Source organism: Microchirus variegatus (assembly GCF_963457635.1).
Source record: "Microchirus variegatus genome assembly, chromosome: 9".
Classification (NCBI taxonomy): Eukaryota; Metazoa; Chordata; class Actinopteri; order Pleuronectiformes; family Soleidae; genus Microchirus; species Microchirus variegatus.
The window spans coordinates 11,722,187-11,749,203 of record NC_139810.1 but is presented as its reverse complement, the minus strand read 5'-3'; the positions used below and the strand labels follow the sequence as shown (position 1 = coordinate 11,749,203).

The 27,017-nt window shown below is 40.0% G+C and overlaps 1 protein-coding gene across 1 annotated transcript in view; it reads right to left on the bottom strand.

The window, feature by feature from the left end:
- Positions 1 to 9,846: 9,846 nt before the first annotated feature.
- LOC310932111 (MICOS complex subunit mic25a-like) overlaps positions 9,847 to 27,017 on the bottom strand; it is a 72,292-nt gene continuing 55,121 nt past the window's right edge. The window contains exon 8 of the mRNA XM_083895397.1: positions 9,847 to 11,361. Within this exon, the coding sequence (XP_083751523.1) occupies positions 11,338 to 11,361 (24 nt within the window). The 3' untranslated portion in view covers positions 9,847 to 11,337. The remainder of the gene's footprint in view (positions 11,362 to 27,017) is intronic.

The window sequence follows — 27,017 nt, the reverse complement described above, 5'->3', positions numbered from 1 at the left end:
TTTTAATACCTTCTTTTACGTAGAGACCATACCTGTCTTCTATCGATCGGCCAGTCATCCCTGTGTCACAGTGCAAGAGTAAATGTGTGCCGAACCTTTCAATAATTACATCCTCGTCCAAGTCCCTCTCAGTCAGGCACACGCTGTCTGTGCCGAAGGCTGGTACACATGAATTTGTCAGTTTGTAATCGTGAGAGCATGCGTGAGTCTATGTCCGCTCCCTGAACTCTATCCTTCATGCACTCCGCTTGAGTTGAAGTTTTTTTTGTGTGTAAAATACAAATACAAACATTAATTCTGCTCTGCTTATTCAGTTTTTGAGCCCTGAAAATGGTGTGGCCCGAGTGCAAAATGATGTAAACTACGTGAATAAATGCAAAACTATTGTCATCCTGTATTGCACTCAGCTTCTTGTTGAAGATCAGTCCTACATTGTGTACTATGGAGGACTACATTTTGATATTGGGAATTTGATACTGATTCCTAAACTGTAACAAAAACAAAAAAACAATTTAAACATTGGTTTTAACAAGAACAGAAAAGACATCTATAGCACATTACTGCAAAATTCTTCACTTTTAGATGGCCTGATTATCTTCTTGCATTCCAACCTGGAACAATGTTCTGCACTTTTGTTTTTTTTGTGCACTATCAAGTGTTTCATTAAATTGGCTGTGTCATTAGACATAACTTACCACGTTCGTATACAAGCACCAGCCTCTCAAAGCACAACAAAGACACACTTACAGAACATAGACCTCATAAATGGTGGGCGTAGTCTTCCTAGTTCCAATTACAATAGGAAGTAAAAATATACTGAATAGCCAGTAGGGGGTGACAAAAAGTATGTTTGTATGGAAATCTAATAATAAAAATAATCTAAGTCTAATTCCCACTGGTTTAACGACTTCAGTAAACATTTGAAGAATAACTGATCTCAATCACTAGTTTCAGCTCTTCCTTGATACAACTTAATGTCAATTTTGTAAACGATGTTCCAGTTTGGAGGGAAATCGATGGTAAAGTAGATATTAAATTAAAATTAAACATTAGTGTGATTGACAGCTGGTATCGTGAACTTCCAGTTGCAACGAGTCAACAAACCGCAAATCTCAAAAAGGAGAAAACGGGAGCTCAGATTCTTATGGGTGACGTCACAACCTGCTGCCACTTGGTGATAACATCGAACGCAACACAACAGACAACAACACAACGGACAATAATGGAGTAGAACGTTTTTTCTACTCGGTTTGTGGCTGTTTGTCTCAACAAGACGTCAAGCATTGAAGAAACATCGGTCGCTTTTCTGGCACCAAATCATCTGACTGTTGTGGGCCTAGCTCCATCCGTACCATACCATACCATTACTCTGGTACTCCAAGAAAAGGCCCCAACTGTTTTTTGGTTGTGGCCTTTCCTTGGTTATTTCAGTGCTATTCCTAATGGAAACGCAAAAAAAAAATGCGTACCAAAACACGCCAATAGTAATGTTAATAATTAATTTAGTTTGGTAGGTAGATCATTTAAAAATATACACAAAATAAACACCAACTTGCTCAAAATGGCCAATTAATAGATCAAGTCAAGCTCTGAATGTTGTTCCCACATTCGGAAAGAAGAAGGGACCCAATGCCAACTCCTAAATGCTTCAATGCCCCATCGTGAAGTGATGGTCAGGATAAAACGCTCATTTAGCCGTTGCTGAATAGTCTGTAATAGTCTGTGCTCCGGTCATGGAGGAAGTACTGATCAAATATTTGCATTATTATTTATTCTAATGATTCAGTTTCACTGAAACAACTGCTTTACAATCGTCGTGTGACAAAGTCACGGCAGTTTCATGCAGCCGTGCAGTGAATAACTCCGCCCACGTTGAGTAGGTACTATTTTGGGAGTGGAAAACCAAACGTGCCGTGCTGTGCCGAGGCATGGCGAGTCAAGCTAGGACTATAGTAGAAAAGGGTCACTCATGCACTGACATGGTGTTATTTGTGATGAGGTGCTGGGGGTGGGGACAATGTGCAGTGCACGCCGCTGCATGATGCCAACATGAACATTCTTGTAGATTTTTTTCCCTGAACTTAATTTGGTTCTGTGTTATTATTCAGTCAAAACAACTGCAACTAAATGACTGATTCACAAATAAAGAACAGCGCTCACTCAATGAAAGCTGAAGACTGATGTGGATATAAAGTCAATCAGTCAGTACCTGGTTTCTATGGCAACCAGTACAACAGAGTCTGGTAAGTGGGCCTCCTGTGAATGCCACTTGTTTTTCTCTGGCTGTTTTCTTTGTAGGGTTTCGTACGTGGCTTTTCAATTATTGAAAAGGCTAAACAAGAGTGAAAATAACAAGAAACTAATCAATATCTGTCTTGGCAGCAATGTATTACCATGTACATATCTATGATTCTTGTTATATTATCATAATGAAAGTGGATTATATATTGTGCTTACGCGTGTTCGGTAAGGTCACAATTTATCCCCAATCAATCAGAATACAATCAGGAGCATTTAAACTTGTCCTGTCATGTGGTCAAGCTCTGTCAGATTGTAATCAGATTATGAATTTTAATGCTGAGTGTAAGTAGAGAAGTATAAGGTAGATGTGTTGCAGCAAAATCTCCTTTGCCGCTGAAGCTGCTGGCTCGTCTTCAGACATGAAACTGAACTTCAGAGCTGGGTTTAACACAGAAGACATTTGCAAAAAAAAAAAAACATTAAGCCGGTAAATTACTGCAGAAAATGTCATCAGGAAGTTTCTAACAAAAATCTATCGATGACCAAAGTAACCCACATTCAGAGATGACAACATATTATGTGACACTGCGAAACTACATATGACTCATCTGGGTCAGTGCTCAGTTAAAGTTAGACTCACTTTGTTAATGATCAGGTTTTATTTATACACTATGACCTATCCATTCTTCTCTTTGTTACTTTTTCACACAGACCACATCCACACAAACACACACACAAACACACACACATACACATACACACCTCATGTGATGCAACACAAAGTAAGAGGCTGCTCTATAATGATGTGTGTGTCCTGTTCGGGTCATCTTGATGGACATGAGCCTGTTTGATTGCCACAGTCATTATCACACTTTCTCATAATGTGGTCCTACTGGTGCATATAAAGAAACACGACATGCACCACTTTACATATACGACAAGCTGTGATTGTGCCATTTGTGGGAACTTTAATGGTGCTTTTCCATGACAGTTCTAGCATGACTCGGCTCGACTCTTTTTTTTTTTAGTTTTGCTTTTCCATTAGGGATAGTACCTGGTACCGGGTGCTTTCTTTGGTACCTGCTCCAGCGAGGTTCCAAGTGAGCTGAGCTGATACTAAAAATGTGAGGTCTGTCTTCACAAATTGGTTTTCAGCAGTACGGTTATTAGCTTACTCTGTCCAGAACCTGACTGCATCACACCGTCTCTGTCAGACTGTGTCCTATGAAAACTGTCGGGACCATAACTTCATATTAGTTATATTTCCAGCTGTAATGACGCTCAACATTGGCCGTTTTTATTATTGAGAGCATGCTCAAGCCGACTAGGCACACGGGATTATCTTTGACTCAAAAATATAAATTTAATTACTTGTCCTTGTACTTATTTACTCTTCCTGACAGTTGCCATGTCAAAGATAACAAGTGACTGTAACATGCCTGAGGCGTATAGCCTGAAGGACATGCAATTGTAGTGAAAAGTAATTGCTGTCATGAAGAGTTTCTTGTTTTATGTTTTCTGAGTAAATGTATTTTTATAGATAGACAAAAATACATAAAGTTTATGGTTTTGGTTAAACGTTTGAAACGTGGCTCTGGCCCACACGTTAATATAATTGCCTTTACTAAAGGCTTCCTGATCGGCACATTGCCATGGTAATAATGGTATCAGCTGTCCTGCACAATTCAAGCCAAACTAACCAGGAAGTGAGCATGCTACATGATACGTGGTGACCATGGATGTATTATATGAACTGGATAGAGCATCGCCCCTTCGCTTCCGTTCATTCCTATGAAGCTGCTCACCCAGCGCATATGCCAAAAAAGTTTTTTGACATGCGCGTTTATTTCCGGGTTATGGGGCCCATAGAGCATGCGCAGTAGTGTCACTACCATATAAATATCTATAAAAGCCCATGTCCATGTCTCGAGGTGTCCTGTGGACACTTTTACAGGCGTCTCTTTTACTATTGTGGTCAATGGGAAAATTGCTTTTATGGGGTTTTCTGTTGCAGTACCCACAGTGGCCACCATGTAATAAATTTCTTCAAGGCAGAGGGGGCGGAGCTCTATCCAGTTCATATTATACATCCATGGTGGTGACATAGAGAAGGCCAAAGAGAAGGTTTCTCTTTGATGCAGAGTTTGCGCTCTGTAACCTAGGACATCAATAGCATGAAAGTAACAACTCCAAAAGTGTAATATGAGCCCTTTAAGAGGAAGACACAATTGTTATTGACATTGGAGGATTATCTAAAGCAGACATATTCCTATTTGTGTTGGTGATTTGCACTTCACGGCCACCGTAGTACGTATTTGCAGGGACGTGTGGTAATATTAAGACGGAGTTTAAAGCTAAGTTAAAATCTGTACTGAGATTACTCTTTGTCCTTTTCCCTTGCTTATCTACCTAAAAAAAGAGAACAGTACAGAGTCTGAATTTTCATTTAATGTAAGGTACCTGACAGTGGCTGTGAGAGCAATCATTTTGACAGCAGGCGAGAGGAAGTCCACCATTTCCAACTGCACTGCCCAGAAAAAGCTACAATTACAGGTCGACCCAAAAAAGGCACATTTACTCTCGATGGTCCAGATCACGCCTCATTCTCTTGAAATACATGCTCTCAATTCGACTCATATTTCCTCAAGAGATCATTGAGATTTTATTTGCAGTCTCGCACGGTGTTCATTACAGGGGGTCAGGATGTGATTAGCCTAGCTAAGCTTAATCACCACCTGCCTGTTTCAGAACAGAATTCAAATGTCTTGCAACACGTTTAATATCTGCTATTTTTTTTACCAAGACTCTCTCTGTTTTACTCTCACTGACTTTCATTTTCTTCTACCATAGAATGTTCATCTTCAACTGAGATTGTTGGAACTGGGACCACGGATGGAAATTAGCACTGTGCTAAAGACGGCATATTTACTGCAAATTGTTCATTAATATGCACTGTCCTATCCAACATTAAACATTAAACATTAAACATCAACATTAAATAAATGCTGCAGAATGTTATAGAATGTTATAGTCTGAATGGACAACATCTGAGATCATGTTCACCCCCTGATAGCGTTTTCATGACAAGCAGTTGTAAATGCATTACTTCAAACAAATTACAGCTTTTCTACACCTTCTTTGCTAACCGCTTACAGTTTCACCCCAACATTGGTCCAAGAAAAGACATTTCCACCTTTGCTGCTTCTCATTCACAGTCATTTTTGCACAAAGCTGCTCTCTATTTACACTAGCACACACATTATCAATGTCAATGGAAAATGTTTTTTTTGTTTTAAATAAAGAATTGCATAATTCTTGATGTAATTACCTTTTGTCAATGCATGTATTCTTATTTTTATTTGAATGTAGTACCATCACTAAGTACATAATAGTTATGTAGTATTTTGTTTTTGTAAATAGAAATGTTCAAAACTGTATTCATGACTGTCAGCTTCAGCGACTCTTTGGTGTTAGAAAAATGCAAAAGATGATTAGTCTAATGTGGCTGCTAAACATGAGCATGTTAGCATTGTTATTGTGGTACATTCCTCAGAAAGGTCACGTGATGTTACATATGATGCATCTTGCTTCCTGTTTTGTCAGAGAGGAGGGGATAACTACGCCCCCTGCTGTCTCTCCCAGGTCTCAATGGCCTCCCTGATCCAGCGGTGGTGTTTGTCATGGGGAAGTGGTTGAAAACGTCAAGGTAATCAAAAAACCTTATTTTTCTGTCTGACTGACAAAACTGAAGCTGAATGATATTCAAGCAAGGGGAGGCTTCAAGGAAAAAGTTCGGGGAACCACTGGCCTATGGGACTCACAGTGTACTGTATGCTATTTCTGATTAACTCAAACAAGATAGTGAATTAATGTCACACAATAAATGCCAAATCCGACGACAGCCAAAGCGTGCTTTTGACAAAAGCGTTTGAGCTCCATGGAATCTGCACTAAAAAGAGCCAGGACAATAGACAGATTAAGGGAAGTCACCACATTAAACAGCATTAAGCCACTCAGTAGACACATTAATGAGAGTGAAAAAGGTTGTGAAAGAAATTGATTGAGAGCGGAGGGAAAATAACTGCAGTGAGTGAGTGAGGCAGTGATAAATCAGAGGACTAATCCAGGCTACTACTGAAGGATTAAATTGTCCTCTCCCTGTACATTCGCCTGCTCCATCAGAAAGCAGAGGTTAAGCAGACCATTGTCTTGCTGTGTTGTTATTCTTCTTTCACCGTCTTTTCTCTTTCCCTTTTTTTCCCCCCCTTTAATGACATGAATCGGAGGTGCAATGACGCACAGATACCAACGCACACACGGTACTGAGCATGGAGCTGATGGAGTGTTGAGCTCCACATGTCACTCTGAAAGTCTGATGGATGGAAAGATAACGAACGAAAAGAATGATTTCCCTTGTGGTGAGTGTGTGTAAGAATGTGACACACTTGTGTGGGGTTGTGCGCGCACAGGTCTTTTTTTTATGACGATATATTTTGATTCAAAACGATCACTGTTGACAGTGACAATGTGGGCAGTTTTTTTTTCCATTATTCCGATTCACCTTACATAATCAGGCAACAGTAACTATTATCTGTCCATTAACTGCTGCTATCAAGAAAAGATTACTCACAGAACAAAACACTGGAAACAGCCCCAGACCAGACCACAGGGGTCCTGCAGCTCCAGGTTCAGCATGCTGCAATTGAGCTTGTGGTAAATGGACCTCATTATATATAAGGCACCTTTATCAAAAGTGCTGGACAATGATCTTCATTCAATCTCGCTCACAACAGGAATCATTTTAGGTTCAGATGTGGGATCGAACCACCCGCTGGATCAATCACATTTATCTGATAAAACTGCACAAAACTGTGAGCACAGCCCAAAAAACAAGTGCCACAAGTAGACAGTCTATTTGTCTCTTGATTGTCTCCAAAACAGTCCCAACCAACCTTCAGAGTAGATAGGCAACAATACTTGCCCTTATACTAGTAAATAGACTAGTCGGACTAAGGCGGAGATCATGGAAGATCAGAGTACATTTTTACCCAGTGTCAGCCAAACAAAAATGTGAGATGAACATAACAAAAAATCATTATCACAGCGGATCATACAAATTGAAATTACAATTTACAGATCAACTACTAAAGATTAAGATGTTTTCTTCTTAAAAACCCAACAAACAAAGTCAGAAATGACTTTAGTGAGGGCATGATATCCAAAAAAATATATGACGGTTCTGATAAATCAGGAATGCATTCTGAGTGAAAATGAAAGAAAATCACACCTCCACCCGTTCATCATCACAAACATTTCATACCTGCGGACACACTAGCAAGCCATTGTACAACTTGTTCAATATTTCAGTACAAGGACGAATGTGAGTGCAGAGCTGAGGCTCTTGTCCACACACACACAGACACACACAGACACACACACACGTGTGCCACATCCTCCAACATTTCACAGAGAAGTTGCCACACACTGAAATCTTCACCTGTCATGTGCACGTTCTCTCAAAGCTGCAGTTAGGAAAGATTTTTGCCACTATCTTCTTCCTCTTGTAAAGGTGTCATGACAGGCGTGGGTGTTTACCTCGACACGTGTGTGCATGTGTGCATGTGTGTTTGTGCGTGTGTGTGTGTGTGTGTTAAGTATCTCCCTGACAGTTTCAAGCAGGCACCAGAACACCGCTCCCCCCTCTCTGTATTCTCAGTACATCCCCCACCCAGGCCACCCCTCGTTCTGCGCTCCCTTCTTCCCCTCGCTGCAGTGGTAATTGGGTATGACACGGGATCAACAGGGAGAGAGCAAAGACGCATTTGAATGCGCCAAATGTCGTCTCCCTCACTTTCTCTTTTCTAACCTGCTTGCCTCCCAGCTCCTACTCCTCGCACACTGCTGTTACCGTAGCAACATCTGCGTGACCACAGCTTCCACCCACCCTCCTCCTCCTCCTCCTCCGCCACCGCCGCCCGTGTCATTTCTTTTATTAAGATTGGCCGCTTGTGCCCAAATGTGTGCGAGAGTGTGCGTGCGCAACTGCTCAACACTCACAGCATAGCAGCAGACTCTCTGCTCAAAGCCAATTACCGGAGCCTCGCTATTTAAACGATAACTATATTACTATATAAACTATTTAAAGATACATCTCAGGAAGAATCGTGTCGAGCAGGCAAAAACGTGGCCACTTGAGAGTCAAACTTGTTATGTTAAGTCAATCAAGTAGATTATTGCACACCTGGGTACACGTCAGTGCCGCAGGACGAGGACGTCGGCTGGAAAATTCACACTGCTGCCACAAAATAATCCAAATGACATTTTAAAAATAAGAAAAATAAATAATATATGATTATATACAGCCACATTTCCCCGGTCAAAATGTGTGACTTACATCTTAAAACAATAACTTACTTGAATATAATCTTTAGTTTGTTCCATTAAATTCCAGCACCGGCCTGAGGCCAATTTTTGCCTCCTTTTTACTAAAAGGCTGACATTTATTTGAATATGAATTTTAATTTGAATTCACGACTTAAAGGGCTCTTTGGTTCAGACAAAGAAAATGCAGCATAACGTTGAGCCTCGACAAGTATTCAGTCTTCTTACACTGTTACATACATGAATGATGACCGTTCATTTTCAGAGGAGAGGCACAAACGGGAATAAAAACTGGGAGTGAAAATGGAGCTTAATTTCCCAGTTGAACTAAAGGTGACTTCTAATTATTGTGTGGGGTGGAGCTTTGGTTTTTGCTAGCTTTTCTGGGGTTCCCAATCATCCATCTATAAAGCAAGTTGCGTCTGTGTGCCTGTCTGTGATGGGCATATCTCGCTGACCATTAGTCAGATCGCCCTAAGGCTTTGAATATGGGTTGAGCATGGCCCGATGGTGTGCATCCTTGATTTCCAAATTTTTGGGAGTAATTTTAATTTTTCGCTGCTTTATCATGATGCACTTTCACTGATTTATCACGCTCCACCAGGCAGGCAGCGGCTCATCAGCAGTAGCTGCGCTGTCTGGAGCAGGGAGGTGGGAGTGAAGAGGCTGGGCTAACTTGGCGAACCTGTTTCCAAAGTTAAGGTAGCGAGGCTACGATTAGCATGAGCATGGGGCTAACATAATACAATAACTGTGCAACCTCATTAGGCACAACACAAATGTTTTGTGTTGTCAATGACTGCAGTCAGCCATTTTCACAGTTTAAAAGAATATATTAAAACATTGTGGTATTATTTTTAGGTACAGGCCCACAAGGAGTCACGGTACATGGGTATAAGTCTGCAGAAGACCATTTTGCTCTCATGTGCTCCAAGACAACAAACAGGGTGACTTCTTGGAACATGTCTGTCATGGTTTTCTGAGAGCTAAAAAGTGGAATAATTTAAATATTAGTTGTTTCTTTTTAGATATGTTTTGCTACTAACCATGACTTGAGTGAGGATGAGAAGCAAAACCAAATCTAGCCCTCAATTAAACCCGTTTTTTTTTTTTATATAAATGTTTGACATTAGGGAAAACACTGGCAGGAGACACAATATACAGCACTCCACACATTTTATTCAAGAACACATCAACAAGGTTTAATACCACCAATTCCATCACTTAATATTTTCTCCCCCCCAATTCCCAGTGACAGTGTGTTCTGTGTTTGGTTTTGCATTTCCATTTAGATGTTTTTAATTGCATCATTATTTCTACATAAAAAAAACCTGAGTTGAAATGCAGAAGAAGAAAAAATCACTCCAAATAAAAAAAAAAAAAAGAGAGAAATTGACTTTACAGAGCGGAGAATTTTCACACTGAAGAAATAGAAACGCAACTGAATGCAATGGGGACAAATTTAGCAAGTGAACAATTAAACATACTGTATGTGAAAGAAATGACCATCAGGGGGATAAGAACACATGAAGCAGCAGTTTATCTTAATGAATCAATTCCACATATTCACTTCATTCCTGTGGTGACCTGGCAAACCTGGCTACTGACACTGGTATTATGTTTTTGTTTAGTGTAGATGGAGCATGTAACATCAAGTGACCACTTTTAAAAATGTATTTGTTTCAACTGCATCTGTTGTGATGGTATAGCTCAGTGGTATAGTCCACGGACCTTGGTATTGAGGGCTGGGGTTCATATCCCTGTCAGAGCAGGTCAGGTAATACCCAGTGTGGGCCCTTAATGCTACTTGCCTTTCACAGACGTGTGAAGTGATCAATGTAAGTCGCTTTGGATAAAAGCGTCAGCTAAAATACATGTAATGTAATGTGTGGTGCTGGAAATTCTAATCCTGTCTCATTCGTAATAGACACTTTAAATTTAATTTTAATATCCACGTAAAATAAAGGTTTGTTAAATAATCAGTCTGTCTTAAAATAGTGTCATAGTAACAACATAGTAAGTAGCATGAATTCTTTTTTTGCGAGGCAGTGTCATTTTAGTTTGAAAGGTGGTCTAAAATGAAATTAAGGTGCTACGACGTCCCCTGAGGGATCAATTAATCAGTTAGTTGAAATTAAATCTTTACAGAATATTAAAATGTGAATTTAATGTATGCATATAAACGAGATGATAAATGGCTGATTTAAAAAAAAAAAATAAAAAAAAATCTAATAACATATTATAGGTCTGAATGAACTTGTTCATAACGCTGTAAAACAAAACTTAAAAGCAAATAAAGTTCTTTCAGTCAGAGATCAGAGCAAGGACGGTCACTATGGACTCCAATTCAGCTCAAACCAGGTATGCTTGTCTTTGTTTTCAGCCGTAGAAAAAGCAGCAGGTTTGGATGAAAGCTGTGTTCCCTTCAGCTGATAAAGGAGTGACCCTGAATGCATCTATACAGCTTTCTCACTAAAGTGAAAGTGCATCGACTCAGACCATGAACCTAATATACAAAAGCTCCCTGTAAATGTAGCAGTGCAGAATTGTGAAGCAACTTCAACAGATTATATAGCGGATAAATAGCAAAGTTTTTTAAAAACAAGACATGCCAGCAGCAAGTCAACTTTCAGAATTCAAACCAGGAGAGAGTCGCTCTTAGTGCCAAAGTAAAGCCTCCGTCGAGTAAGTGTTTTACCCTTTTCCTCCCACTCTTCATCCATGATTGACCAGCAGATTCTATAAGACAAGAAAAAAAAGAGAAAGAAGAAGGAAGTGATGTTAGTCCATTTGAACTCCTGTCACACCCCTGTGACCTTTGAGATGCTTTTAGGAGCACCGAAATTCCATGTTTTACACATACTACTCCTGCCTTTACTGACCAACAATGAAAAGGTCATTTCTGGTAATAACGGAGATTAACTCAGTAATTGAGAGGAGAGATCTTGTTGACCACGTCACGTGGCCGTAATTTGCTGCTTTTCCGTACGACAACCAAGTGCAACTACACAAGAGCGATGAGTTTCACTCTTTATTATTCTCCGCTTATGTTTGTTGTTCCTCACTGTTGATGCAGCCTGTGTTTGGCCTTTGTTGTTAAGAATTTTATGGGACTGTTCCCCCTTGACCTAGAAAATAGTTAACCTTCTCACTTTACTGCTCACAAAGTTTGGGCTTTAGCCATTATGGGTTTTGAGTATTGAGTTCTGAAAGTGAAAGTTCTTTTATTGGTGGTACGTTCTGACGCTGGTGTACTTCTGTCACGATGGGGGTGCAATGTTAAAGCGAAACTATGCAGTATTTTGACCCTAATTTAACTGCTTCAGTCATTCATACATTTTTCTTTATTCTGAGCCAGACACGGCAAGAATGAAAAACACAGAAGCATGCGGCTCCATGGCTCGCCATCTCCGTTGAAAACAAATGCACATGGCCAGGAGAGGGGTTACGCGTCAGTGACAAGTTTTTACAAGAGTGAGTGAGGATTAAATGGTAGACAGTGAATGAATGAATTATAATAGAGTCGTAAAAATATGTATTCCGAAACTGTAGGGGGAGCTCCAAAGAGGAAAAAGGCCAAAAAGCGACTTGCAAAGTTCCACTTTGAGTCTACTGAAGGAGACCCTCATATATTTAATGTATATAATATATACATTTTCACTAATAATGTACAAAACAACTAATTCATCTGTTCATTATTTGACCTTATTGATTATTCTTTATTATCCTGATGTGAATAGGTCATTGGTTCTCAAAGTGCGGCCCGCAGGCCAATGGCGGCCCGCAGAAAACATTTTGCGGCCCGCAATGAACTACTAAGCTTGTTAAATGTTTATTGGACATTACTGGATACAGACCAATAAGTGTTAACTGTAGAACTGCAATCTGGTCAATAAAATTATTACAAATGGGATTTCTTTCTGTTTTTTTCCTTTGGTGGCCCTCAGTCCAATGTTGGGTTCCTAAATTGGCCCTCAGGTATCAAAACTTTGAGAACCCCTGGTATAGGTTGTCCGTTTGGCATCTGGGGGTTTTGCTCCAACAGCATTTTTCATCATGCAAGTTATTGAACTTAAATAACCAATGAACATCTAGTCTGGTCAAGAGAGAAAAAAAAAAAACATGTTCAGTCGGGGGTGAGCAACATGAACTTAAAATGATAAAAATACAGTAATGTTCCATCAACTTTTCCCAATAAAGACATTCATTCATCATGATATTTCACAGAAAAGCAAAAGTCTACGGAATGATGCATAATTCACAATAAAAGCATATTTATGATGCTAAATTAATCTACAAATATAGAAAAATGACAGAAATAAAACAATGACTATATGGACAACTGTAAATGAAACACTGAGAAGCTTAATAATGTAATACATTTAGTCATAATCACAACCTCATGTTTTATTGTTATTTGAAAAATACTGATAAACTTATCACATTCTGTGTGTATTCACCATTTTTGCCTCCTGTGATGTGAATTAATTACCTGTAAACCACTTAACAGTAGATTCAGGTCAATGACATAAAGACGTTTGTATCTGCAAAAAATGCTGCAGTCCTTGGGGATTGAATTTACTCCTATTTACAAACATATTCAAATAGTGTAACTTAAAGACAACCTGATTTTAAAGGCTAACATTGTGAAACGGCAGTAATGGCAGACCTGGCCGATATACAGACCCTTGTAATTTAAATGGTTTCAACAGAATATTTATTGAGCTCAGAGTGAACATGACATGTTTCAGAGTCGACAACTGACCTTCAGAGAAAGAGTCAATACAATGGTTTCTAGTAATGATTAAATGCCGATTACAAAGGAGACCTGACCTGGAAAACTTCACCTACACGCAGAAAGGTTTGTTAGGTCCATTTGTATTTTGAATTATGGCTGCAGCCTAGTGTTGTGTTACAAATACTTGTAACACAATAATCCCCAGTGATTTACAATTAATATTTATTGCTTGAAATACCCATCCCTAACTGCTACATTTTCATAATTAATCCAAATACATGTTCTCACTTCTCAGTCGGCCTGTCAGCTTTTATGTGCAATGGTAATTAATTATGGGAGTAATTAATTGTGTGTAGCATATTCCCGCACACACTGTGTTTGAGCTGCTCGCTCTGATCATCAGATTAAAAACATCTGATGATGATTGTGTGGCGTACTGAAAACACAACTCGAAGACAATGCAACTTTGAGAAAAAGAAGAAGTGACATCAATTAATAAATGAAGCTGAAAGATGCAAGCTCTGTCGCTTCTCTCTGTCACCGAGTCACTTTGCCTGTATCTGGCTAGACTGTTTACATGTCACAGGCTGATTGCAGGCTTAGATTTCAAATTATCAAATTAATTGCAAAATTAATACACTTATGAACATGTGATGAAAATGCAATTAATTGCAATCAAGAAAAATATTTGGCACATCTTCACATCTTATCTTATTTTTGTTTTTTCCGAATTTTAAGACTGAGCTGGTTGTAAGGAAATATTCAATACAACCACTCTCCCTATTGCTGCAACCATCATAAATGAAATATGATTGTTGATTCCCTTTTATTTCCCCAGTCAATAACAAAAAAAAAAAAAAAAAAAAAAATCAATCAGGGTAATCCCTGCTTGGCTTTAGAGGCTGAGCATTGACAGGGGCAAGGCTTTAGAATGACCACTGGTTCCATGCAGTGAAGCTCCAGTGTAGCTCCTGTCGCCCATGTGGAACCATGCAATGAGCTAAACTGACTGACATCCAAGGGAACATTGACCCAAAACCAGCAGGTAGACAATTTTGTTTGTGCGCATGTACAGTATAGTATGTCGTGTATCTATATGCATGTGTGTGTGTGTGAGTGTGTGAGTTGGATGGGTTATCTCCTCCAAGCACTGCAGGAATCACTCCAGCTGTGAAACTCAAACCATTTAAACCACTGAGAGATTCACAGAGCAGTGAAATCAATATGGCTCCCCTCTCCTGTCCTCTCATCTCATCCCTCTGGTTTCCTCTCCTCACCTCCCACTTTCCTATTCTCTTCTGCATCGTGCACCATTATATCATCGGTTCTCCAATTCACTTTTCTATAATACATTTTTCTTTGTCCCCAGTTCCTCGCTCCATCTTATTTCCTATACTCTCAATTCCACACATGTTAAAGCGAGACATTTCTGTTGAGTGTTCAAAGAAAGAGTGGACATGTGCTTGTCTTGTGAAAAGTCAGTCCAAGGTCCATAGAGTACAAGTCTGGATGCTGGAAATAGGACACATTCCTACCAAAGAAGAAGAGAACGATACTACGGCTGCCTCGGACACCTCTGGTTCGAGCAGCTCATCAGCTGAAAGGTTGGTCGAGCAGGGGAGTTGCGCTGTGAGCCGGGGTGAGGGTCGACAGGTCGAGGCTCGGATTACTATCCTTGGCGACTACTTCTTCTGTTGTCTAAATGTTTTTTTCTGCTTTGTGAGCAGGGCTTAATTCTCTTTTCGAAATTCAGTTTGTGCATGCGCCGTCCATGCTCACCCAACACACTCTTTTGGGCATGGTTCCAAAATCTCAGTGTGCGCGGAAGTATACCAGGGTCGCCCTTGCATGAAGTACACATAAAATGGTCATTCTAAGGCTATGAAAATGGCTTTTAATTTAAAGCATCCATCCATTCATCCATTGTCAAGAACTTTATCCTGTACAGGAGGGTCACGGGTCACTGGAGCCAATCCCAGCTGACACACCCTGTACAGGTCTCCAGTCCATCGCAGGGACATCACACAAAGACCTAAAGGTGTCCGATTAACCTCTACATGTTTGTGGACAGTGGGAGAAAACTGGAGAACGTGGAGAAAACGCACGCAAACATGGGGAGAACATGCAAACTCCAAGCACAAAAGCCCTTGTTCAGACTGGGTCTTGTTCGCTTACCACCGATGTGTGGCTCTCTTTTAAAACAATAATAAGATATATTTGTTTTTATTAAACCCTAACATTTATGCCAACGTAAACGCTATTTTAACTTTCACAGCTCTTCATGACAAGTGGACAAACATCCCCTGCTTTCAAACATCTAATGACACGAGTTAGACTCCAGAGAAAAAAGAGGAGTGTTCAAACTCAGCTTGCACTGGTATAATTGCAATTGCACTGGTGATTTGATTTGTCTTGTTAACATTTAATGTGTTTGTCTGCATCTTTTAGTCAATCAATCTTGTGAAAACAACAACTTCATGAAGAACTTGTTCATGAAGCACTACAAAGGTCATTTAAGTAGGAAAAAAAAGTGCAGTAGTTATATTTGTTTTCACTGTCAAAGTTCACTTCAGGTCACCCACATAATCAGCTACTCAACTTCTACGAACAAAAAACACATAATAAATATACATATAGATTATATAAGCACTATATTTTCAAGCAAGACAGATGATGAATTTCCAAGCAAATAAGGAGAAAAGCAGTGCATCCTCACATCTAAGCAACGTTTATGATAAATCTTTTATCAAAATATTGGTGAACTGAAGCCCAGGGGAAAGTGCCTTAATTTCTCATTAGGCTAACGCTCATCATAGCATTCACTGCACTATTGCATGTTTGTTGGAATATTTTTGGGGAGCCTTCTCTCACTTAACTTTAAGTAAACTCACAAAAATGAAAGTTAAAAAATGATAAGTGGTCTTTCTGACCATGGCATGAACAATACAAGTAATCAGCATCTCCTATCTGTGCCCTACTGTTGTATTTAAGACAACTGGAAACACCTCATACACTCACACACTACCATAATAATAGATTCTCCACCTGTTGCTTTAATTGAAGTTCCATCAAAGCACCACACTGACTCTCAGATAGTGCATTGGTACTTGAGGCTTTTTGCAATGAGCCTATTTTCATTTCATGTGGCTCATGCTGGCACATAGGAGACCGCGTGAGGTGAGTAGAGACAGCAGAGGGACAGGGTGCCAAACAGAGTAAAAAACATGGTGAGAGAAACAAATAACAAGCAGAAAGTCAGGAGAGGTAGAAGAACAGCAGAAGTATGGCTGGCCTTCATTTTACCTGGCCTGACATGGGAGCCTTGAATCAATTGGAAATCCATTTCATTTGATGACTGGCAGGCAATGAGAACTCCCAGGTGATAGACTGAGGCTCTGTGGTTGATTGACCTGACCACTCTACTGCTGAGAAATAAAGAGGGATGCGGACGAGAACATGTTCTGCAAAGATTGTCTCCATGAAGTAAGTACATTTCAGTTTACCCAGATAATATGCTGCCCACCATTTCTTCTAATGATTACTCTATTTGTTTCTATTTCAACTCCAAAATACCCAAATATTTGATCCCATTTGAGGAAGAGGGAGTCCCATTTCTTTCTTGAATGTTTGACTGTGGTCAAATGTATGGTTTTAATATTCACAACAGGCTTTTAGCTAGGATTTTTTTAGAGGGTGTCCCCCCTTGGGGGCTTAATTGGTACAAAACACTTGATTCTACAGTCCTTTATTGATTACAATTGTGGTTTAAGGTTTTTGGATTTTCAGAACTTAAAATGGGCTGTGAAATTTTAAAGTTGGGACTATCACAATGCATCCTATTGTAATTTGTCCAACCACAGTTTCATAACAAACCAAAATGTTTCACAAGTACTAATATAATATTAGAGGTATCTAACTTAATGCTTGCTCTGTTGCTTCCTGTAGGTTTTTACTGCCCAAACTGCAGCTTTGTAGAGTGTTGATACCTGACCGGATTGAAACCTTATTTTTATTTGGGAAAATTCTGAAATATCTTTAGCTGTATGATCTTAGTTTTGGAAGGTTACTAAAAAGTTCACCCTTCCTTGACAAGAGTTGATTTTTGATAGACTGGAGCATACCTCACAGCTCAAAGCAGTGGGCAACAATCTACACTCACTGCACATCGTGAACCCAGGTTAATGTAAATTGATCAGGTAAACAGTACAACATATAATAATATATAAAACCTATAGGCCAGCTGCATGGCAAAACGTTGAGATACATCAACTAGGAGGTTAGATAAAGAAGGCACTTCAAATAGTAACTTCATTCATCATAGTTCTTGTACAGCACGTTTATGAGACAAAGAATGGTGAGCAAATGTAGGACACAAGTTTTCAAAGTTCCACATCAAAGTGAACTTGTCAACATAGCTAAAGGAGCAAACAATGAAACAACTGTATTTTTTTTTTTATTTACAAAAAAGACAGAATAATAATGACAAAATCATTGATGGCTTCTGGGAGTACAGGGTGCAAGAGCAATCACAAAAGAGTGGTAGACTTCAACTCAGAAACAGAAAAAAGGAAGTGGAGAGAGACATGGATTGAGTGACAGTGGGACAAAAAAAGAGACTGGTACAAAGCGGACTGTTCCGATAAGGTTGAGGCTGCTTTGAAGCAACAAAAGCCAGAATAAAACACACCTAAAAGCCCTGTTATTGTCCACTCTTACCCCAGCTGGTGGTCTTTCTTTCACAAAATCCTCCTGGGTGCGCGAAGAAACAGATGAAGAAATGCACCCAGAGAAAAAAATAAATAAAAATCTTGAGCGTCAACTGCTTATGCAGCTGAGGTTGCTTTCAATGGAGCACAATGCAGGATTTTGTTGAATAATGATAGAGAGTGAGACCCCCATCAGAGAAGGCAGAAAGAAAAGAACTGGGAGGGGGTCTGGTGGCGCAAGCAGACGGGCATGATGGCGCTCAAAAAGGTCATGGTAAACCTACCAAGTGGTACAAAAGCTGATAAAAATGCCTCCTGCAGACAGCAGTTGCGAGTACCTTCACCTTCTACCCCGTCACTCCATGTCTGCACGCCCTCGACCCCTTCCCCACGCATCGAAAGCTTTAAAGGCATCTGAGGGCCATCGAGGCAGATGAAAGAGAAAACAGAAGCATGAGATTTGGCTTGATGTGCAGTTCGATCGAACACCGCAGAGCAACAAAAGACAGGGAAATGGAAGTATAGGAGAGAAAGGACGGGGCAGACAGAGAGGTGGAAAGTACAAATAAAGTCCAGCATGTAACAGTGGCTTTGATGGGCAGAACAGCAGCCACATACAAAAAAGTATAATACGCATACAAAAGGGCAACCCACAGCAGCAGCAAACAGGCTGTTACAAAACCAAGGTACAGTAGACACTGTCAGGACGGTTGTATCTACTCAACTGCTCAGAGTGGCTCCAGCTCCCATTGTGAGCCTTGAAGACTAAGAGGTAAAGATAATGGATGGATATCTCACAAGAGTTGGTACTTTTTCATTCCCATGATTTTTTTTAAAGGAAGTCTGGGAAAATTAGCTTAATTGTCATTTAATTTAAAACATCAGCCAACGTTTTTTAAAGAGCCCATATTATACCTATTATACATATTACCCCAAGTTAAACTAGTTCCTGATGCCCTAATGAACATATCTGTGTCATGCTTTAGTCAAAATATCACAAGGATGATGTTCAATAACCCTGCCAAAACAGCCCTTTTCAGAATGCTCGGTTTTGTGCCTGGTCATTTACATGTGAATGAGACCCAGGTAAACACACACCCACTGCTTCCAGGGGAGTGTCGATCTAACTTACTATCCACAGCCATACTGTCGCCACTTATCACCTATTGTCATGCACCGTCGTCCCAACCCCCGTTCCATATACCCCATAGTAATGTCTGTTTACCCGTTGTTACTGCGTTTCACCGTAATGCATAGCGTGACCACGATTTTGGCTTCTCGCGATCATAAAAACATTGGAATCGAAGAAAAACGATGAATGCGCAGCGTGGCGCGGCGTGTATGTAAATTCCTATGCTAGAAAAACACCTAGAATGCACCAGTGTTACTGCAGCTGCAAGTGACGTGTGGATCAATAATGAGGAGAGAACGTGGAAACACGACAGAAAGGCAGCCTTTGGTTGAGAAGAAATGTAGGACAACATCTACATCTTTCTGCAGTGCTTTCACATGCGTGCTCTTCATATCATTGATTCACACATGTCACTCGCTAACTGCAGCAGCACGTAATGGGTGCGTTCAAGGTGTTTTTCTAGCATAGGAATTTACATACACGATCAACAACAAAGGGCTTGTGAAGCTTGTGAACATTTTTTTCATAAATAAAATATATCCACTGGACACACAAATCCTCTGAGGCTGGAAGTTTGTGTAAAACACTGCACTCCGCTGTTCAGCCACTCTTCCTCCCTCGCCTGCACTCTCGTATTTCACAGGAACAAGGAGGAGCTACGGTGGAGCTGTGAAGTACTCTGCCTGCGGGGTGCCAACATTCACGGTGAAATGCTCGCTATGTCATAATTCCGCGGGAGGTTTAAACATCGCATGTTTTATCGCCTATACTTACACTAAGTGGAACCACTAAAACATGACTGAGTTTTGTTTTTTTCACATTTTGGGGACTGGTATGGCCCCCTGAGTACTAAAATTATTAAAAAGGTGATTTTGCACAATACGGGCCCTTTAATTCTCAGTAATGTCAGCTCTCATTTGGTGATGATCAAACTTTACTTAATTGTGTTCCCATTCAGAGGAAAATAGCTCTGAAAAATATCTTTAGCCTGGTAATCTTTACTTTATTTATTGGTATTTCTAACCCTTTTTTTTCCCAACATTATACAACAGGACGAGACACATTCCATGAGTGCTGATACACTTCAAAATAACCTTTAATTATACTGAATGTTGGGGGCTATTGACCTACACGGTTACCCCTGGATCACACTGGATGGTTGGCATGTGATTCGCTGCTGCATTCCATATTTTTAATTTTTAATTTTTTTTATTTTAGTGCCCATGTGAACAGATTAGAGCGTTAAAACACTGCACACGTGGTGCTTTTTAATAATGTTACTGACACTCTACCAGGAATAATTACATAAATCTGACATCTTTTTAGTGTCGAGCCTGAATCTGAATACATGAAAAACATAAACATTATATTTTATCATCTGTAATAATCATATAGGGTGAGGGCAGATTATCTCTATCTCTCACTTTCTCTCTCTTTGTCACGTCATGTTTTCTGTGAGAGATAAATCAGAAACTGAAGTGACACACACTGCCGGTCTGTATGCCTTTTTTTGAGTTACATTACGAATGTCTGTCAAAAGTTACAGGAGACCATCGACAGACAGCAGCGAAACAATAGAGTGAACATACAAATAGATGTACACAAGTCATGGACATAACCTGTGTAGTGTGCAGATATGACAAAAGCGTTGTGATTTAGGATTCACACTCAACTGCACATCTGCCTGAAATGCTTGACAAACGATGAAAACTGCTCACTTTCATATCCGGCAGTAAAACTTTAGTGCTGTAAGGAAAGTGTACCTTTGATACTTTATCAAAGTTTTGCAATAGTTTTATTCTGAAGTCCTCAGTCAACCCCCCACCCCCCCCAACACTTAGTCTGAGGGAAAGAAAAGGAAAAGAGAAGCATGATTCACCACCAAAACATCAGAATGTAGGGCTGTTATTTTACAGAGGTTTTGAATAGCTACATTAAAGAAAAACAACAAACAAAGACACAGAGAACACAATACAAGACCCACAACAACAAGAAGGAGTCAGAGCGGATAATGATGCTTGGTGGTGACTGGTTGTGATCAGCTCGACAATGATCAATATAATGGTTTGACGGAGGGAACAATCACCAACAGTATGGTAATGAAATCAATGAGTCAACTGCAAAAGCAAGGAGAGCGAGAGAGAGAAAAAAGGGCAAGGCAAAGAAAATAAATGGTAAAGAAAAAAGCAACAGGTAGGAGGCAAGGGAGAATATAACAAGAGAGACAGAGTGAAGTGGACACAGAAATGGAGGGAAAAAAGAGCTTCAGTCAGACACAGAAGCTAGATGAAAGGTCTGGTTTGAAGAAAGCAGGTACGGAAAAGCAAAACTGACAGATGAAGGAAGATTTCATTAAAGATGGATAACAAAAAAAGAAAAAAAAAGCCCCAACAGAAACTGACGAAAATACATTCAGATAAACCAACTGACAAAAACTTTCTACAAACACTGAGCTATGATGGAAGTAAACTTGCAGTGATTGTTGCGTGTCTGGTGTTTAAAAATGTGTGAGTGTATGTTTACATGTTACAGAAGCCAGAATAAGCACATCAAGCAGTGCTCGACCAGTTGAAACCAAAAACACACACATATAGTCAGTATGTATACAGCTAATCTGTATAGATACATTGCCTTTCTTGTCTTGATGACCACTAAAAGTGCTCGACACTACCGTTTTGCCTTTTATTCATTCACCCCTATTTACACACAATGTTTAATCAGTCCTCCCAGGATTTTGTGAGCTGTTTTTGTCATTATTGCAACGTTGCATTGCATGTTCCAGTGGGGTTTTTTGTAATAAATTTGCAAAACAGTAAAGATTTCCTTCTTATAATGTAAAATAAAAAGGCTTGGCTCCATGATGTTATGGATATCATCGATGAAAAAAGGGGTCGCCACAATGGATCATCTGCCTCCATCTTTCCCTATCCCGTGTCCTCGTCTAGCTCACCAACTGTCCCCATGTCCTCCTTCATAACACCCATGAACCTTCCCTGTGGTGTTCTTCTCTTCCCCCCTGCCCGGCATCTCCATCTTCATCATCCTTTGTCCACTATAACACTCTCCCTTCCTCTGCATGTCACCAAACTATCTCAACTTCGCCTTGAAAGAATAACTAGTTCAATGTTGTTGTTGACAGCCTGTGTGTGACACGCACAGCAATCTGTGAGCAAAAGCTGCACTTAGTCTCACTTCAAAAATCTGTATTTACATTAAAACATCACAACAGCAGTGGCAGGATGAGAAAAATGGGTTTTTGTGTGTCCGATTCACTGCTTCAACTTTTGACGAGCGGTGGAGCCTCGCAGTCAAAATTCCCCAGTTGTGGTGAGATTATATGTGGAGAGGAGAGAGGAGCAGTTGAATGCAGCATATCCCTGTGTCAAGTGCATTGTTCAGTCCCAAGAGCCACTACAGTCATTGGTCAAAGCTGCGGTGATTGGGAAGGTTGGACAAAACTCGGCTAAATTTTTGCCAAATCCTGGAGGGATTGTATAAAGCAGCGCCTCTTTTACACCACATCAATCATAACCTTTCACATGCTGCGAGCACAGTTGTTTTTAGAGTTCCATAAAAGTCTAATACGGTCAAATGTAGCTGAAACTACCAGTCTACAATCACATCTCTGAATCTATACAATCAAGAAATACAGTATTCCTGAATTCAGAACCAATTTGTAATCACTTTGTGGTAAATCAAATCCATTTATTTTCCGAACTGTGCAAAAACACTGAGCTGGGGTTGGAAAAAAAAGGTTCAAGGAATATTTAAAGGCCCCCCCCCCAAACACACTCTGTATGCAGTCACAACTAGAAGCGAACAAGAAAAAGAGAATCTGAAAAATTGTATCCAGAACGCATGTCACCTTATAAATAAAAAATAACTACAGCTATTAATTTTAAAGTTTAATTCCCATACTCATAAACTCAGAGTGGATAAAGCACAGAGTCGTGGGACAGTTTTAAAAGAAGTGCTTTCTTCTCAGTGGTGCATGATCTTGTAGAAAAGTTCTGCATTTTGAAAGCAACTGCATTCATTTAGAAAGTTGGTGTGAGGTTTTTTTTTTCTTTTCAGAACTGATAATAAAATTGAGAATTTAAAGAAATCTACAAGAGAACAGCAATGAGATGAATATGGAGCATCCATAAATGTGTCAAATGTGTCATTTGAGGAGTGGATATTTAGAGAGTGTGGGTGTGATTTTTTTCTCTTTCCGTGTGTGTGGTGTGTGGTCAATAGCAGGTCCAGTAAGCAGCTCCAGCTCCTCATTCTTCTTCATTAGTGCTGACGGCTGAGCGGCCTGTCATTTCTTTCTCTTTCTCTCTATGCACTTTCTTCCTCTGTGCATCTCTAACCATTCCTCCATAAATGCCTCTCGCTCTATCTCTGCCATTCTTTCCTTGACGACACACATTTACACTACATTTACTTCTTCTCTTTTTTTACTCTGGTTTCTTTTTTTTTTTTAAACCAGGGCATTGTTTTTGCGACAGCTCAAAAACCGTGATGATACAAGAAAACTCTTGCAGCGGCTGCCGGCAGGTGCTCCTCGGCTGCTGCCAGGTTCCGGGGATGCAAACGGAGTAGTTTCTGGCTTTTTCAGCCATTTGCTAATGCCCGTTCTGAATGAAAATATAGCTGGTAGCTTACGCTTGAAAATCTGCAAGCTTTTTTTCCCCTTGCGGCGGGAATAACATAACGTAAGATGTGTGATTGGTTGAAGGACAACTTGAAGCTCGGAATTTGAATTTGCACAGCCGTTCATTTTGGTTTTAACACGTCAGTGGAGTTTTTTCGGAGTTTAAAGTAATATATCTGAACCCACATGGTACAAGTTTGTGCTTATTCAATGGCAAAATTCAATGTATTCCTTTTTGTGACATGGACCCGAAACCAGAAGTTACATAGTGCGAATACAGGAGATGTGCTCAGGCTTTCACAGAGGTGCTATCTTCACCCTGTTTTTAAAGTGGAACTCGACCGGAAGTTCCTATTAACGCTGTTTTTTTGGTGTGTATCTGCGTCATTACCTTGTTTATGAAGCCCTGAAGGTTCGAAACAAACAGTTCAGCCATTGCTGAGAACGCTGTGTTTAATGTAATCTCGGGGCTCAACGAGATCTCTGAAAATCCCTTAATAGTTACGTAAACATCGGTTCTCCTGAACAGCAGATCGTCCTGCTCCGGGCACTCGTCCGGGCACATCCGGTTGCGTACATTGAACCGCAGAAGAAGAATAACGTCCGTTGTGGAGGTGTTTCACGAGCGACAGTGTCTTGTGACTCCAGGTCAAAGTCATAAAAGGGACTGCGGCGGGGAGTCGTGAAGAAGCTATTTTTAAACACTGTTAAAACAATGTTTTGATAATGAGGAGCAGTGCATCCACCGTTCCAGAGGGGGGAGCTGCGCTTCTGAGAGCGGGTGTGCTGAATAGTACTGGCCAATCACAAGCCTCTGTCTTCTGTGGGTGAAAGTTCACTCTGAAATATCTCGACTGATGAAGAGCGTCAGAAAAGACAGATTTCTATGGGCTCGTTTACAGCAACTACGAGGTTTTTGACCATAAAAACAAGTTAATATATGTAAGTAGACCTCCATAACTATATGTAAAAGGACCACTCTATGTGACCTTTAAAGCAATGTAGCGCCAAAATAATCTTTATTTGAATAATTTGAAATCCTGCATTGTGTCGCTTTGGGAAGAACGTAGAGGGGATGTCACTGACGGATTTAATGATTGTCAGAGATGAACAGATCAGTAAATCAGCCACATTACATGTGTAAATCAGTATTTGTTCGCTGTTGTTCACAGCAGCTTGCCACTGTATGAAAAGCTCCTCCCTCAGTTCATTAAAAACCCACAGCCGTCTGAAGACAGCGGAGTAGGCATTGTTGATAAATCTGCAGCCTCTGATTTAAGAAGTGCTGTGTCAAGAGTGCAGTGCCATTACACACAGCTGTCTGTGTTTACTTTTTGATAAATCTCTGGGAAATTATACCCGGCTGCTACAGCGTAACCCTACACAATTCTACACACCTCAGACGGGTCCACTTTAGTCGAAAGATGCCAGATTACAGCAGCTCATTAATCCTGTTTGTCACTGCCTCCTTGACAACAGAGGCCTCTCAGGTTCTATTCTTGAGATGCACCGTGATGTTAATGCTGCTGTTGTGTGGCATTCTATGGCGTGACGTGATGTGTGGAGGGCAAAATGTAGTGAAACTAAATCTGAAATAGCGACTGATGATTGACGCAATCAAATAAAAGTCTCCAGCAACAATTTGTGTCAATTATTTCTATCATCATTGTACATGTTTATCCAATAACATCCGACAACTTCTGCCTGTGGCTGAAGAGAGTGAACTGTGTGTTAATATCTCGCTCTCTCTAACACCGAGACAATATCATTTCCTCACTCACGCACTCAGCGATGCATCACTGTGACTAACATGTCTGCAATGAGAGATTAGAGTTCATTTATTTATCACCATTGCACCTCTGCCTTCTGTACTTAAAGCTGCTGCACCTGGTATCATTACAACAGGTAACAGTTTTTTAATGTTAGGGCTAATCAGTTTGTTTTTGACTTTGTCAAACTATGAAGCCTTAGAAAAACAAAACCCTGTACATTACATTTTAGTTTTAAATGACACTCAAGATGGTTAGACATTACCAGACAAAATTTAAAGTCATTATGTATTTTAATGATGTGGCTGATGGCTGTGAAGAGAAGGTCTTTTGTTCCACTTAAACAAATTGTCAGCTTCTGTTTCTTGACATTTAATTTAGCGTTAGACCTCATTATTTTCTTTTTTCAAATGTCTCTTGCCAGGTTTTGAAGCGCTCATACTTTCTCCTGTGTGTTTTTTTTCTTTTTGTGTCCAACACTTCTCAAGGCCTTTGCATTTATTTATCTATCAGGCTTTCAAATCTACCACCTCCATCTAAAAGCCTTTACAAATGTGTATATCAGCAGCATTTTTGTTCTTCAATACAAACCTTTGTCCTCAGCCTTCTCTTTGTATTTTCTTCAGTTATGTTCGTCTATATTGTATTTGTACTGACATGACTCCTGTTCAATCAAGAGTAAGACTGAAGGTAAGGAAGAAATAAAAAAAAGGAAAATCAATATTGGGCTTTATACTGCTGTGATTCACTGGCTTTGTGAAAGTCAGTGTGCGTTCAGATCAGCAGCAGATACAGATTTATTATCAGGGTGTCAGTGTTGTCAATACAGGTTTTCTTTCCAGTGGACTTATCAAAACTTGATGAAACTATTTTCTCCCCCCCCCCCCTTATCTTCTAGTGGGCTATCCAGAAGTAGTCATGCTAACACACAAAGAAACAGCACACAGCAACCCACCCCCAATGCATAAATGATGAGGCACAGAATATTGCAAACACCTCTCAATACAATCCAGTGCAGTGCATGTGCAAGCCTGACTCAGAGGAGGTCATGTCGGTATTTAGATCCCATGTCGCCCAGTGACATTGACTGGTTTAAATAAACAATAAACAAATGCTGAGTGCTGATCAAGAGTTTTGTGCAAACAATTTAAGGTCCTGACTCTTGTCCCAAATATGACAGGCTTCATTCAGTGATAGAAACAAATATATTAACATTAATAAAATGTCTACCTGCAGTGCGCGCACTAAAGCAGACAGCAGCGCCACGGGTGTGCGGATGTGTTTTTCCACATTCGAATATTAATTTTCACCACCGAATATCTGTTTTTAAAACCTATTTGAATATATATTTGTATATAGAATATTCGTTGGCAGTCCTACTAAACAACCTGCACTCTTTATAGGTTGTTTC